The sequence below is a fragment of the Colossoma macropomum genome, unplaced genomic scaffold (assembly GCF_904425465.1).
Source record: "Colossoma macropomum unplaced genomic scaffold, Colossoma_macropomum, whole genome shotgun sequence".
NCBI classification, from domain to species: Eukaryota; Metazoa; Chordata; class Actinopteri; order Characiformes; family Serrasalmidae; genus Colossoma; species Colossoma macropomum.
This window is the reverse complement of record NW_023494809.1, coordinates 16812953-16830044: the sequence shown is the minus strand read 5'-3', so window position 1 is coordinate 16830044 and position 17092 is coordinate 16812953. Positions and strand designations below refer to the sequence as shown.

The window sequence follows — 17092 nt, the reverse complement described above, 5'->3', positions numbered from 1 at the left end:
CTCTCCGTCCTGTCCAGGCACAGCCATCACTCTCTGGGTCAGATAACCGAGTGAAAGATTAATGTATTTACTGCCATGAACCAGAAATAGACACTCAGACTACACCTCGTCAACTTTAACCTCTTTCTGCAGGCCCCCTACTTGCCATTCTGCCAGCATAATGGAGACTGACTCAGATATATTTTAATTAATACAATCAAATAAAATGTTTTCCATGTAACTCTGTTATCAGATTGACTAGGACACTGTTGTCTATCTGTGTTAAATGTTGTGATTCTGTGTTGAGCTGCTGGTGAGCAATGAGCATAGCAGAATAAATCATAGCAGTTACTGAAAAGGTCATAGTTGTTACGGAAAAAGTCACAGAACACACTGAACAATTCATAGTAGATACTGAATAATTAGCAGTAGTTAATGAATAATTCATGAAAGATATTGAATAATTCATAGTAGTTACTGAATAATTAATTGTGCTGTAATTTTATGAATTATTTCTGACTTGTAGCTCATTGAAACAAATGGAGAAACTGTGCAAATTCTAAACTAACAATCCAAACCAGGAGATATTTTATTATATGACTATTAGGAGACGATACAGGCTAGTCTACTTTAGAGATGACAGTCACGGCACTGGAGCCTCATCTGCACGTCTGAGGCTTCGAGGAAAGATTGCACAGCAGCATGTGGCTGCGTTCAGAGAAAAAACAGCTCACCAGAGAAGGTAAGAGTTATCTAGAGTGATCTCTGAGAGATGAATTGTAAAGGCACCGTTTTTTTTACTCCTTTACTGCAGCTGGTGATGAAATAGAAGAGCTTCTGTTCAGTATGGGCGACACACAGCCTAGGGGAAAAAACACACAGCATCCATGGTCCTGATAAAGAATATCCATGGCATAAGATTTCCATAATTAGCGAGATAAAAGTCCACAAATTCACTTCACTCGATGTTGCCCCACCAAAAAAAGTCCAGCATCTGCTGCTCTCCTGCCAGTGCTAACACATGCTAATGCAGATGGCAGAACAGATGAATGAAAACTCTGCTAGAGAGAAAAGATGTAAAATGCCATGACTTTTAGGGTGCTGCAGTGAGGACTTTGTAAGAGATTTAACCCCTTAAAAGTCTGTATGTGGGTCAGCACTTCAATATCTCATGCTCATAACTAGAGAATTTAAAGATTAGTTTCATAGTAGATACTGAATAATTCATAGTAGATTATGAATAATTCATACTAGATACTGAATAAATTATAGTAGTTATGGAATAATTTATAGAGATTAATAAATAATTCATAGCAGATGATGACAAATTTATGGTAGTTACTGAATAATTCATAGTTGATGCAGAAAAATTAATAGTGGTTATGAGATAACACACCATAGACACTGAATAATTCATAGTGCTTACTGAATAATTCAAAGTAGTTACTAGACAGTGAATAATTCATAGTAGGTACTGATTTATTCATAGTAGTTATTGAAAAAGTTCCTAAGGAATTATGCATAGCAGTTACTGACTAAGTCATAGTAGACCATGAATAATTCTTAGTAGGTACTGAAAAATGTATACTGGTTCCAGAATAATTTACAGTGCATACTGAATAATTCATAGTAGACACCAGAGGTGGGAACAAGTCACTAAGTTGCAAGTAACAAGTAAGTCTTAACACTCAAATCCCGAGTGAAGCCCCAAGTCAAGAAAGTTGAGTCTCGATTCAAGTCTCGAGTCAGTAAGGGAAAGTCTCAAGTCGAGTCCCAAGTCAATACAGGCAAGTCTCAAGTCCCATGTCCTAATTTTCAAGTCCTAAACAAGTCAGTCTGCATTCTTTAGCTAATTAAAATTTTTAATTTCAACCCTGAATACCAAAATGACGGTAACCTTAATACAGCCTTTTAATGACAGCATGGTAGTAGTGTGTGACTGTACATTAACTTTTTATTTTTTTTTTTTGCACCCTTATTTTTGGGAACATTGAGCGCACTGGATTAAAATAAAAACTAGCTCAGCACTAAAACTAGCTCAGTTAACTAAAAACAGCTGCTAGTTTGAATAGGATTTAGATAACAACAGAAACCTAAACAACCGGGCTGATCAAAGTTTACAGAAAAGACAACAAACATGATGGTGAATGTTCAAAGCTGAAGTTGACTTTTTATTCGTCAGCTTTTTATTTGATTTTTCATTTCCTCCTTAAATGGTACAGCTGGCGCCTGACTTCTGCACCATTTAAGGTGGAACGGTAAATTTCAATATGAAGCTGGTGAATAACAAGTCAGCTTCAGCCTCATGTTGAATGTTGTGCTTGTTTTACCTGCAGAAGCTGTTCAAATACAAATTCAAATCATAATAAAATATCTCTTCTACTTACAAACACAAATTGGGTTTGGATTGAAAGTTTAGAATCTACACTTTACACATAATTTCTCCATTTTTTTCAATGAGCTTTAAGTCAGAAATAATTCATAGAAAACTACAGCATGCTTTACCAGGTCCACTTATCTCTTCCAGGTGTCATTTTCACACAAAACCTCTCTGAGACCGAGTTAACTGAGACATTAACTCGGTGTAAAGGCTGATTGTGAAGAATCAATGTCAAATAATGGTTTATAAATGGACCATACTGAATCTTCTCACTATGGCAATAGGGCGTCCTCCAGAACGAAGCGTAAATGAAGTGTGTCAGGCCTTTGTGAGTCGCTGTAATTGCATGGTTTGTGTTTAACAATACCAATTAGCTCACACAGTTACAGTCTTTTCACCTCTTTCTGACTCAGTCAAAGGCATAGTGAAGGAACTACAACATAAAATCTATTTATGGTGTTCTGGTAGTGTTACATAATTGCTAAACGTTTAATTAGGCCAATTCAGTTCAGGTCTTCATGCACTGAATTTACCCAAAATGTGTATAAAATAACTATATGAATACTGAATTAAAAAATCCTGCCTAATTAAATGGTTATGATGTAAACAAAGTCATTCAGAGTGGTTTGATGTGAAATGCTCTGCTCTAGAGTCAGACATCCACCTCTAAAACCATGAAATGGTCATGAATACACTGCCTGATGATCTGAGACACTGTCTTACGATAGGTTTGAGAAGATTTTGGCCTAAAATATACGGCCTTTTCCACCCCTGGTTCCTATCACCACCACTGTAAAGTTTTCCTATGATGAACTATTTCACATCAAACAACTCTGAATGGCTTTGTTTACATCTCAACCACTGAATTAGGGCTGAACAACATTGAGAAAAAGTCAAGTGTTTTAGGATTTTGTGATAAATATAGCGATATTTGTTACACAAAAAAATAATAACAAAAAATTCCCCAGATAAACTATTTGTAAATTGAGCTAATTCTCATTCTAGCAATGGGAATGATAAGTTTAGAGAATGATGAGTTTAGAGGGCAATTTAGACAGTAGTTCAATACTTTGGATGGGCTACACAAACACCATTTAGCAACTGACCCTTCGCAAAATTAAGATGGGCAAAAGTGCTATTCCTCCATCAAGTGAAGGAAAACTTTTCTGAACAACTTTGCCATGAGGGGAACATAATTCTTGAATATTCTATATTCTTTGATCATCTGGACAGTGGTGCTCTTACTCATCCCTTCCCTGAAGCTGAAAAACTCACAGCTCAATAGCAAAACCATTAACAAGCAGCTCTAAGCTAAACTCAAATTCATCTAAGTTACTGTACTTGCTAACATTCATTTTAATATCATGTTTAATGATAAATGACACTATAGAGCAATGTTAAGATGAGTTTTCTTAGTGCTAGTGTGGTTAGCGCTAACTTTAACATTAGCTCAGCTGAAGATGCAGTTTCAGTCACTAAAACCTTATTAGACATAAAAGATCTGCTGCTTTAACATGCAGAGGCTTCCCTGGTTTGGAAAATGATTACTGATAATTGCTTTTTATTTAAACTGACCTACATTCATATTGTGTAGATTCTCAAACATGCATATTTACACTGAACATTTTGTACAGCCAGTTTATTTTCTGAATAAACAGTGTTTTCACATGTACTCTTCTGAGTGCTACCAGGTGGCCTGGTTTGACAGACATAGCAACAGTAACTAAGGGTAGCAAGACATTCTAAAATTTTGCAAACTATTACTTGCATTGCTACACACTGCAATTGCAATATACATTTCAATATATTCAATTAATATATTCATGAACATTTGATGGGACATGGCTAAAGGATGACCTGCTAACCTTCATCCAAACACACAGATGTGGTCATAGTACACAACAAAACACTGGCTCATTTGTATATGGCATCCTTCTGCAATATCAGTACTGCGAAATCCGAGGTGATGATAATGATTAAGAAGCAATATATCGTGTACTCATACATTGAATTATGCAGAAATTTGGAAAAATCAGTGGAATTTCCCTTTGGGAAATGCATATGTATAAGTAAATGTATTACTTTTCGTTCAGCGTGCTATAGATGTACAAACAGTGATCTTCTGATTGTGTCACAGTGCACATTCAAAACTCTGATCACACAAATATTAGTCACATCATTAATGACAAATGTCACAGTTTATCTGCAATTGTAGACAATTAAAAACGTCAGTTATGAGCATTAATTTTGCAGAAACAACTCAGTTTATCTGCCAATGCATTGTGAAACCTCAATCTCACATTCAGTCGTCTGTTGGGTATAAAGCCATCCCGAGTATTACCACCAGATTCTGTAACAGTTTTTACCCGCAAGTGTTCTGCATTATTAATAAAGAAGTCGTGAGCCGTCCTGATCCACACTGATCTGCTCTATAGCTGTCACATTCACTGCCTCCAGTTATTACTGATTCAATATTAAATGTCCGCTGATTGAAGCAGCAGGAATTATGTCTCTAAACATAGTGGTGGTTACTAGGCTGAAAAAAGGGAAGTGAATGTACTTGATTCAAATGTGCACATAATTTCCACATGAATAAGTATATATTATATCAACTTTTACTTATAGTTTTTTGTAATAATTTTGTATAAAACATTACACAACACATGACTGAAATAAAATATATAATAATAACTAGGGCTGCCAAAGTAACTCATCAATAACATTTGTTGTGGTTAGCAGTTTCTATGATACATTATTAATGCTGTTAACTCATTTTTCTAGTTCAGACTTAGTAGTGCAGGCTGAAGCCCAGCTGTAGCGTGCTCTGTGTTGCTCTGATAAAATCCATGATTGAAGCCTTCTCATTCAAATACAGCATTTAAATGGCTTTTGAAGTGAAACTTTCAGCACCTTCAGCAGACTATGCTGGATAGTGTTTGTGGGAGAGCTGTATACATGATATATATATACGCATTGGTGGGAACATGCAGCCGCTGTTGCTCTCACTGGCTGTTGATGATGAAGACTGGAAACTGTTCATCCGTGGAAATCATGCATCTTTTTTTTGGTCACATTTGAGCAAAAGAGAATTGCGATTAACTACACAAACTGCTATGATTACTTCCAATTAATTATTTTAATGGATTGACAGCTCTAGTAAAAACATATGACAACAATATATTACATAAAAATGCACAACGTAATTATTTCTGAAAGTAAGTACACTGAAAGTAATCAGTGTTGCAATATGTTAAATATTTGTCGCACGCATATGAATTGATTAAATTCAATATTTTTTTTTTTTACTTTTTTTCAGTATAGACTTGACAATATTATCAAAACAAAACAGTACCAGACATCTAACCATATTTTTACCAACATGTTAGTTTCTGTTACTGCCACTTCACACGTCTTCTTACTGACTTCTCACGTCAACTAATCGCCTTCTTGCAAGCATGTCAACCAATCACCTATCAGGAATGCAAGCATGTATTATGGTCTGAAAGGAGAAGTGATGTTAATGCTTTACTACAAACACATAAATGTCCGACCAATATTTTTGATTAAAAAATTAGGTTAATGTCTGAAAAACAACTGAATTTGAATAGGTGGTTTTTTCGTTCAAGCTTAGTTTACACTATTTGGAGTAGCTACAGATCAGTGATGTGCTACAAATCCATGCTTTTCGGCTCTCAAAGTCATTGGCCAAGAGTCTACCCCAACATCAAGACATGCTGAAATTGACTCTTGCAGAATCTACTCCCCAACACAAAAAAGCGTTAGAAGAACTGTTGTGTGACCCCTTTTCTGCAAGAAGGCCTAGGAAAGACAGCCAAGTATTTTGCCAATGTTCTCAGGGAGACGGCTTTGAGAGCTGCTGAGGCCAGCAACCTTGACCAGACGCAACTTGTGCATACCGACTGCGTAGTGGTATGTGGTAAATGTAAGTAAGTAGACCACATTACGTTACTGACATATCTGTTACATTAGGCTGTCTTTTCATTCAATACACCTTAAAGTGCTGTGTTACATATTTTCATGAGCAACAACTGTAGGTTAACAATTAATCACTGACTAATAACCGTTGATTTTCGGTCAAAAGAATTCATCAAAATTCACATCTCTAGAAAAGAGCCACACATAGAAATTTAGATATAACAAGGCACTGTTGAAGTTTTTGTGAAAAGCACCACGTACAAACATGAGAGTGTGACACAGAAGGAATGTACAAACTTAGTCACAAGATTCAGTCGTGTAATTCGGATCTTATGGGCTCCAGCGCGATTCGTGTGTCCCACCCTAAAAAATGTCCTTCAGTGAATAAAGAAATGACAATATCATTTGCTTGTTTATTGTTATGTCTCAAACAAGTTGGTGATGTAATGTAATGTTTGTTTGGTATGTTGGCTGGTATTAAGTAACTGTAGCTACCTTGGACAGCAAATTAATGGGTGTTAAATTGTGATAAAATAGCGTAAAGTTGTGAGATAAGATGTTCAAAAAAACTCATTAGGGGTCCAGAGCGTGACTGCACCACTGGTTACACCACTGACAAGTTTCATTTCAAATGGAAAAATTAACGCACACAGGAGAAAGTTTATTATTTAGAACACGTCACTGCTAGCAAGCAATTCAAATAATTCAAATAAGTTCCAAATAATTAAAAAAATGAAGTGCAGATTTCAAAGGATGTTTTATTTCTTTTCTGAGTGTTTGATTTTTTAAATATGACTGAATATATTGTGATTTTTGTGATATGCAAAAAAAAAAACATTTTAAAAAAGTGAGTGAATGAATACAGAAATGAATACAATCTACAAGTGAGTTTAGGAAAACTAGGATTTGTAATTCGCTCCCCCATTAGGGGTCCACAGTGTGATTGCACCACTGGCAAGGTCCATTTCAAAGAAAATAGTTCAACGTGGAAAGAAAACGTACAGTGGAGGAAATTAATTTAGTAGAACACTTTTCACCGTCAACAAGCAATTCAGCACCACTTTGTGGCCAAATGATGAAACTCATGATTTTAAAAGTAACCACAACAGGCATATATGAATTATTCTTTTTGTGAGTATCTGATTTTTCAAATATGAATGAAAATATTGTGCTCTGGGATATGCAAAAAAGACCAATTTGTGATTTTGAGATGTGAATGTGAATCAATACAACAATGAGTACAGTCTACATTAGGAAATGCAATTTGTTCCCTATTCTGAACTGGTTCATGGGTCAACAAGCATATTAGCTGACTATTTTGAGCCAAGCAGGCTCACGTAAGGAACACTCCAGCCTCTGCTGCATCTGTATCATTACTGTCAATAAGATTGCACATTTCAGCATCTGCCCATTGGAAACGTGTTGAAATGAGTGTCTGTGGCAATCGACCATCCGCTACAGATAGAACAGACAGAGATTAGGTCAAAAACACTGGAGTATTCCTTTAATGGCCACATATGATATATATGAAGCACGATACCAGTGCAAAAATCAAGAGGCTGAGATTCTAACAAGCAGTTACTGATTGCATTAGGAATTCACGACGGCCCCAGAGGTCAGAGAGTCAAGTCAGAGTCCAATATGTCAAAAGAGCAGCTGCCACATTACAGCATTTCAATGTGCTACACTGAATCAGTCTGGCTATAAACCGAGCCGCTGTCTTAATGGCACCGACATCAGTAAATTAGGAGAGTTTATAAATAACAGCCGTAAAGCTGCAGCAGCAGGTGATACAGAGAGAAGAGAAACAAACATGGCACGGTACCTGCTGTGAAGTTGTAGTTCGCTGAAAAGCCCATGGCTTCCAGTTCACCGTCTGCGACGAATTTTATCCAGAGGTAGCGGCCGCTGGACCTGATGTACTGGGGGCTCTGCTGACCACAGTAACGTCCAATTATCGGAGAAAAGCCAAAAGGACCGTCCCGCACTTCGATGTGGTCGAATTTACATTCCCATGACGGTTCTATTGAGTACTTTTCATCAAAGAAGAGATCAATGCACTGTCTCGGGGGAGCTGGAACAGCAAAAGCAAACACAAAACACAAACATGACTGCAATCTACAGGGAACAATTAAGCTGTAATTGAATGCATGCTGTCAATTTTGACCCACTCATGTCCAACAGCTGCATTTATAAGGGAAATAATAAGGGAATAAATGCTATAGTTATACTTTAGGTGATTAACAGTACTTATTTGATCTTTTTATTATGTCTAATTTTCATATTTTGAAGAGCCCTTAGCAACGTTATTGGGGAAACCCACATTGTGCTATGGTAAAAAATACAATTTATCTACAGGCACTGACAAAACTATTTTTTTCATCTAATATTTTGTATTCAGTGTCAAATTTGTGTTTCCTATTTTACTAAATATGATAAAATGATTAAACAAAGTGATGAAAACTCATCTTGGCTGATTTCTTTTTTGGCTGATGGCCAATTGTTTCGGTCAATTTTTACAAGCTATTTTTACATCCAAAGCTCACACCGTGTGGTTAAACAAACACATGAAACTTTCTATTAACCAAACTCACAATATGACTAACGTTTGCTATTTAATGGGCCAAACTGGCATTTTACTTTTTTTTATTTCAAATCATGTTACACAGATGTGTATAATTATGCTACCATATTTTAGTTCAGATGTAGCAGCAGCATTCAAATACACCTCTTACCTGCCTCACTTTATTATCTGTCGATTTCGTGTTTTGAGCAAAAACATGCCAAATCCCATTTTTAATTATTGAAACACATGGGCTCAACCGATACATCAGCTGTATTATCCTATAACAACACAGGACACCTTCAAGGTAAACATTACAAAAAATTCAGACATTAAATTTAAACGTGTATGAGTATCAGAATATCATAACACTTTATAAAGAGATGTAATGCAAAATAAGAACAATTAGAGGTGATAAACAGAAACTAAAAGTGGAAAACATTCTCCACACCCAGAGCTACAATGTATTATTTAAGACTGTGAGTCTCTGCTGACAATCATATAGTCAATAAAGCTGTTTAACTAAAACTACTGAAGTAGAAAACTTTGAAACTAAAATGTAAATGTATAATTACAATCGGCTGATATGTTTGGTTACTTGAATATTATGCTATACCGTTTGGTATCAGTATTGGCCCTAAAATGTTCACATCGGTCAGACCCTAACATGCACCAAACGAAATTTAAATGATCAGATTTGTACAATGGGTTAACAGCCTTATTTAAATCATTATTTAAAGAGAAAGAAGGCATATTTTCAACACCCATGCAAGCTATGCGCACTGCAAAAGTGCTGCACTGAAGGAACTGGATTCAAGTCCACAACAACACACTGACTGACAAAAGTACTGATGTTGCCATAAATAGCTTAAAAACACGAAATATCGGTGTCAGACAGATGTTTAGATTTGACAGATATTTTAAAGCAATAATTGATGATGTATATGATGTATTTATTGTACTCTGGGAGAGCTGAATGTTTAGGTAACTTCCATAAAATATCTGTATTTTATTCATTTTACTGCAAAAATAAATGTTATATCTCTCTGTAATGATAATACAGTTTTTACATTGCTACAAGAACCATTTCGGATAACGGCATCGGCCCACAATTCTCATATGGGTGCATCTCAGAACTTAATGTGGGAATGTTTTGAAACAAATAAAATCAACATATTACATTTTTAGTGTACATATCTCAAAAGCACAAAAGCACGAACTTAAAATTAATAATACTGTGGAGAAAATACAGCATTTCAGAAAGTGCAAGCAAACCAAACATGAAAAAATCAAGATAAAATGAATGAATTAGAAAGAATAGAGTGAACCAATCACATCCTTCATGACTCGAAAAAGCTGGATATTTTTAGACTGGAGTATGTAATTTCCTCTGTAAAGATGATCCTCCAATCAAGATGTTTGTAATCTTATTATGATGGTGACAATCTACAAGAGCGATTAGAGCGCTCAGCCAGTTTAGATCATTAGCAAAACTGGGATTTGTAATTTGTTCCCTGTTCTAAACTGGTTCATGGGTCAACAAGCACATTAGCTGACTATTCTGAGCTGAGCAGGTGCAACTGGAATTACGCAGCTATTCAGAAAAAAAACCCATTAAATATCAATGTTATTTTAATTTCTAGACGCAGATGAGTCAGATCCATTTAAAGACACCTGGATGTGCTGTGATCTGGTTCCAGAGTGATTACTGGTGTTGCTTCTTTTAGTGAGGAGCAGGTTTTAAATTTACTTCCATAAAATTACTAATAAAGTGTGCATATTTGCACAGTTTTTATTATTAAAGGAAACTGAGAAAGTGAAACTGATTTGCTCATCCATTAATAACCAGTTATTAGCCAACAGGCAATATGTACCTAGAGTGAAATTTACTTAACCTGGCATTAGAATTGCTTAAATTTTAGTAATATTTACTTACCAGATTTTAAATAAATGTACTTTCATTTACTTTTACAGCATCTCTAATAAAGTGTGCATGTTTTTCTACTGTTAAAGTAAAAATAAAGTAAATTGTGAAGGTGATACTCTTACATTCATATACTAATACTGTTAAATTTATGTTAAATTTACCTAAACTTTCAGGGCAATTTTCTCAAACTTAGTTAAATTTACTTCAATAACATCTACACCTTCAAAACCACCTCCTTGTTTCAACACTGGCCATTGTTTCTATTGTCCATTTCATTTTATCAGCTCCATTTACCATATAGTTGCACTTAGTAGCTCTACAGTTACAGACTGTAGTCCATCTGTTTCTCTGCACACTTTATTACCCTGTTCTTCAATGGTTAGGACCCCCATGGACCCTCACAAAGCAGGTACTATTTGGGTGGTGGATCATTCTCAGCACTGCAGTGATCAGACACAGCAGTGCTGTTGGAGTTTTTGAACACCTCAGTGTCACTACTGGACTGAGAATAGTCCACCAACCAAAAATATCCAGCCAACAGCATCCTGTGGACAGCATCCTGTGACCACTGATGAAGGACTGTGCAGCAACAGGTGAGCTACTGTCGCTGACTATACATCTACAAGGTCACCACCTGCCACCAACAAGGCAGGTGTGTCTAATAGAGTGGACAGTGCGTGGACAGTGTTTAAAAACTCCAGCAACACTGCTGTGTCTGAAACAATATATATCTGATGTATATCTGATACATCTACTGATAAAGACTAACAAGAAATTGTGCAGATGATACAGTGTCATTCATGAGAAATAGACTTATACATGCTTACATTAGAGTGAAATTTACCGAAACTCCCTTACACAACATCACTGACATAGTATACAAAGAAAATTGAGTAAACAGTGAATGTGAATGTGCTCCATTCTTCCTCCAATGAGCAGATATCAGACAAAACGCAAAGGGCAGCTGAAATGAAACGCAGATAAATCCGCCCTTGGGGTGCGCGTACCTTCAATGATGTAAATGCACTCTCTCTCTGGGGGGTATTTGTTGGGGTAATTTGGAGATGTGAAGAGCCCTCCCTCTGGATTTTTCACCCACGTTCCGCACTGCCCTGCTGGCTGCACCCCTGAGTTGTTTTTCACTGGAAGAAGAACGTTAATGAGTGAACTGAGAATAAGTGAGGGTTTTGTGACCAAAAGGGGTAAAAAAAATAAAAAAATTACCTGCTTCCTTCTTCGTTGCCCCAGACAACCCAAGTATGAGGAGACTTGCAACAGCTGTGAAAGAATTTAATATCAACAGAGCATTATTATCAGTTCCAAAAGCCTGTGAAGGCTATTGTATTGCTAATCGATAAATTTGTGCTGTGCTAGTTCATTGCCCAGAAAGATGGAACTCTATTTCAGGTTTATTATGAGGTTCATTTCAAAAGAGAAAAACACAATAAAAACTCTGATTAAATAACCTGTAAAAGAGGATAGGTTTTAAGCACAAAGTAGAAGGTGCTACTTTCAGTGTGTAGCGTACATAGGGAACAGAAGCTACACAGCAAAATCCCCAGTGTTGAACTCTTTTAGTGTTTGTGTTCTCATATAACATATTATATTATTAAATATTACATATTCTTATATAAGCACCTCAATATACCTCAAATGTAAATTGCAAATCTACCTCACAACTAACATCCCACTACACTGCAAACAAAAACAGCCAGTATTAGTTGCATCTACAACAGCAACATACCTCAACCCTAAAAGTAAAAGCGCCAGTATATCTCACACTTATAGCTCATACCTAAAATAGCCAGTGTAGCTCACGCATAAAAGCAGCATTACACGTTTGTACGTCTCACGCATAAAATGCTAGTATATCTCATGCATAGAACTCCTGGCTTGCTCATGCATGAAAAACACAGTTTATGTCTCACAGAGACTACGTGTAAACCTTATAAAATTCCAGTGTACCTCACATACAAAATACCAGTACCCAGACTGTATGTCATACATAGAATGCCAACCACTCATGCATAAAAAACATCAGTATAGCTCATGCATAAACACTGTAATATCTCACATTTAGAACTCCAATCTACCTTTAGCAGAGCTCAGTAACACTGAGATTAATAACTGATTATTACATTGATTTTCACATTGATTTATCAGTCTACTCAGGCTTTAGTAGAGTTCAGTAACACTGAGATTAATAACTGATCATCATATTGATTTATCAGTCTACTCAGGCTTTAGCAGAGCTCAGTAACACTAAGATTAATAACTGATCACACTGATTTATCAGTCTACTCAGGCTTTAGCAGAGCTCAGTAACACTGAGATTAATAACTGATCATACTGATTTATCAGTCTACTCAGGCTTTAGCAGAGCTCAGTAACACTGAGATTAATAACTGATCACACTGATTTATCAGTCTACTCAGGCTTTAGCAGAGCTCAGTAACACTGAGATTAATAACTGATCATCACATTGATTCATCAGTCTTCTCAGTCTTTAGCAGGAACTTCTTAGAGCATGTCTACACACTGTGCGCTCATTTTAAAATAGTTCATAAATAAGCATTGATGGTGTGTCTTTTACAGATGACAAATATACATTTTTAAGTATTCTAAAAGTATTTACTTAAAATGTATCAGGTAACTGTATTCTGAATATTGACCTTATAAAATATAACTCAGACTGAATACAGATACTAAAAGGGGAATTCCACTTATTTTGCTAAATTTCTGCATAATTAAATCATTGAGATGTAAACAGTCATTCAGAGTGGTTTTGTGTGAAAAGCTCCATTCTAGAGAAACTTGTCGTGTTAGAATTGTTCACAGTGGTGATGAGAGGAATCAGACGTGTGAAGCGTTCGATGCCTCTTCAAGCTCTCTCACAGAAAGTAATTACATTAATTGGTTATGAAGATGTTCCTTAGTGACCGAGACATTGTTTTATGACAGTTTTGTGATCAGGTTTTGGCTTAAAACATATTTTGTTTAATCCATTCATAGTGGAGGGGTACATGCAGGGTGTTGTGAGGCAAAATAGTCCCCAAAGAAAATTAAACTTTTTTACCATGATCATCACCACATATAAATACTCAGAAGACACATGTAGGTTCACTGGTAGTTTTGGATAGTAAATAAAACATTTGTGTTGTAGATATTGTGACCTCTGCTTCCTATCAACACCACTGTAAAGAAAACTGAGTGAGTAAATTTCTCTACAGTTAACCACTCTGAATGACTTTGTTTACATCTCAACCATTGACCGATGCATATTTTTTTTCAAAAATTGGTGGAATTCCCCTTTAATTTCTGTATTGTGAATATGTATTCCCAAAACTTGTATTCCATTACCTCCTAACCCTGTTTGTAGAACACCAGTCTCACTCATAAAACATTACAATACCTCCCACTTAAAAATCAGTGTACCTCACACATCAAACAGTAGTGTGACTGACGCATGAAACGCCAGCATATCTCACGCTTACAACTCCAATATACCTCACGCATAAACCACCAGTACATCTCACGTGTACCTCACGCGTAAATGTTAGCATAGCCTACCTCACAAGAAAAGACACAATGTAAACCTCACGCGCAAAGACTAACTCATGCACAAAGCGCGGGTAAAATGCCAGTCTCGCGTGAACCGAGAAGGCAGAGTGAAGTTAAAGGGGAATTCTATACAACATCTATATATACACACACACACATATATATATATATATATATATATATATATATATATATATATGTGAAACGCTCTGCTCTGGAGAAACTCACCGAGCCAGAATTGTTCACCGTGGTGGTGACAGGAACCAGACGTCCACCTCTAAAAGCTCCCTCACAGAAAGTTATTACATGAAAAGACTAAGGATACACGACCTACCTGATGCCTGAGACATTGTTTCACAGCATTTTTGAGATAAGGTTCGTGGTGGAGGGGTACATGTAGGATGTTATAAGGCGAAAGAGTCCCCAAAAGGAAACATTTTTCCAGATTTACTATTATTTTACCATTATAAAAACACAGAACACATGTCCAGGTTGACTGGTGGTTTCGGATAGTAAATAAAAGGCTATATTTGTGTTACAGACATTTCGACCCCTGGCTCCTATCACCACCACTGTAAACAAATCTGAGTCTGTAAGTTTCTCAACCACTGACATGCAGAGATTTAAAAAAAAATCGGTGGGATTCACTTTAAGATGGGTTTTGGGGGGTTCTGGACTCACCGTGAAGGAAACTGCGCCCATGTACCATGTCTGTTCCTTTCACAACGTGCTTCGACCTCAACTAATTCCATTTAGAAGGGAATACTTCAAGAAGAAACGAGTGATGGGTCTAAAGTGAGTGAGCGAGAGAGAGAGAGAGAGAGAGAGAGAGAGAGAGAGAGAGAGAGAGAGAGAGAGAGAGAGAGAGAGATTTCATGCAGCAGCTGCTGATGCGGGGGAGAAAATTCCGTAAAGAAAAGCTCAACTCCTCTCCAGCTCGGGATAAAACCAGGCTTTAAAACATGAGCCTGAAATCCATCCAAACGCTTCCAAATCCTTCCGCTGCACGGAGCGCGTGGACAGGTCCTTCATTAGCTTCCTTGCTGCTCTCCACCTTCACTCTTCAGCGACACAACGATGCTGACATTTGGAGAAACCAGAAAGAAATCCTCCATCTCTTTTCAGGAACAATCCTCAGAATCGATCCGTGCGCCAGTTCATTTCTCCTTCTGCTCTTCACTTGTTTGCAGCACGCACAGCACGAGCCTCAACAACAACTTCAGCAACATGAAAAATCAATTTTTAAAAGATGTATTTATGTTGTTCTCCTCCAGAGCAGACGACGACAAATCCCCCCAGTGCAATCAGCAGGCTTTCTGCTGGTTTTGCTGGTCAGCAGCCCAAGAGTTCGGTCATCACCATCATCCTTGGCAGCAGCTGGGCTTTCCTGTCTTGCATGGCTTGGAGTTCATCTTGTTTTCCCACAGCAGTAGGCAGGAACATGCACTTCTATCTGCTCCCCATATGTTTGCAATCCAGTTAAAAACGCTGAGAGAAAGTGGAGGATGTTGCTGGCGCAAAGCCGGCCAGACTGCAGGACCTCAGAGAGAGAGAGAGAGAGAGCGGGAGGAAGACAGAGAGACTGACAGCGAATGTGCAGGTGAGCGAAAACCACTCGGTGAGAAAGAGAGTGGAAGAAAGAAGCGAAAGAGGAAGAAAGAGAAGAGAAACATAAAGAGACAGAGAGAAATAAAGAGAAATGTGAGGAGACGCCCGGCTCTCAGTGGCACCTGCAGCAGGAACTGCTGAGCTGGACGCGGTACGCTGTTTTTTTTAACACCCGTATTCTGACAAACCCCGCCCCCTGCGCTGTGGTTGGTTGGCGCTCCGCTTCTTAAGCTACGTTTGGCGTGTAGCGTCCCTCCTCCTGCGTGAGGGTTGGCTAGCAGTAGCTCCGCCTCCTGCGCTGAGATTGACTAGTGGTTAACAGTGCTGAGCGATATAGCACTGATCTTTTTCAATGCCATTACACGTAATACAAGCTAATATGTTGATAACAGGGATGTGAACCCACAGCACAGCTTCACTATTTACTACTCCAACCATCTGATTCAACTCATGAGTTCCATAATCAGTCAATGAGCTGTGTTGAATCAAGCAGTGCTGTGGGTCACCAGCATGACTAAGAAACACTGGTCTATACCAATCTGTCCATTCTAAGCTTATATATGCCCACTGATCAACGTATTATGCTAAAACTCCACTTTTAAAAAAATTGTGCGGAGCCTTGCTGGTGACATCCTGTATAAATAAAACTAATGCATGGCCATGACTTAGTAAGGCGTGGGAACGAGATAAGTAAGTTGTGGCCCTGACTTAGTAAGGCATGGGAACGAGATCCTAATGCGTGGCCACAACTTAGTAAGGCTTGGGAACAAGATCCTAATGCATGGCCACAACTTAGTAAGGTGTGAGAAAGAGATCCTAATGAGTGGCCACAACTCAGTAAGGCATGGGAATGAGATAAGCAGTGACCACAGCTTAATAAGGCATGATCTTAATCCCATGCCTTACTAAGTCATGGCTACACATTATTTTTATTTATACGGGATGTCACCAGTAGGGCTGTGTAGCATCAAGCATACATTCATGAACAATCCTTTTAAACAATTATTAGTTGTTGGTTAAAGAAAACACCCCATATCATATATTTTCATGTAAGGGTTGACTCTCAAAAGGAAACATCAACATTGGGAGTATTGATTTTTTAGTATCGATCCACACATCCCTAGTGGTTAAAGGAATC

At 37.5% G+C, this 17092-nt stretch overlaps 1 protein-coding gene across 1 annotated transcript in view; it reads right to left on the bottom strand.

Moving 5' to 3' along the window:
• The window catches only part of neto1l (neuropilin (NRP) and tolloid (TLL)-like 1, like), a 135350-nt gene extending 120224 nt beyond the window's left edge, over nt 1–15126 (bottom strand). The window contains exons 1-4 of the mRNA XM_036558694.1: nt 15028–15126; nt 12010–12063; nt 11793–11927; nt 8121–8369 (exon numbers count right to left, since the gene is read on the bottom strand). Of these exons, the coding sequence (XP_036414587.1) occupies nt 8121–8369; nt 11793–11927; nt 12010–12063; nt 15028–15055 (466 nt within the window). The 5' untranslated portion in view covers nt 15056–15126. The remainder of the gene's footprint in view (nt 1–8120; nt 8370–11792; nt 11928–12009; nt 12064–15027) is intronic.
• Nucleotides 15127–17092: the final 1966 nt, after the last annotated feature.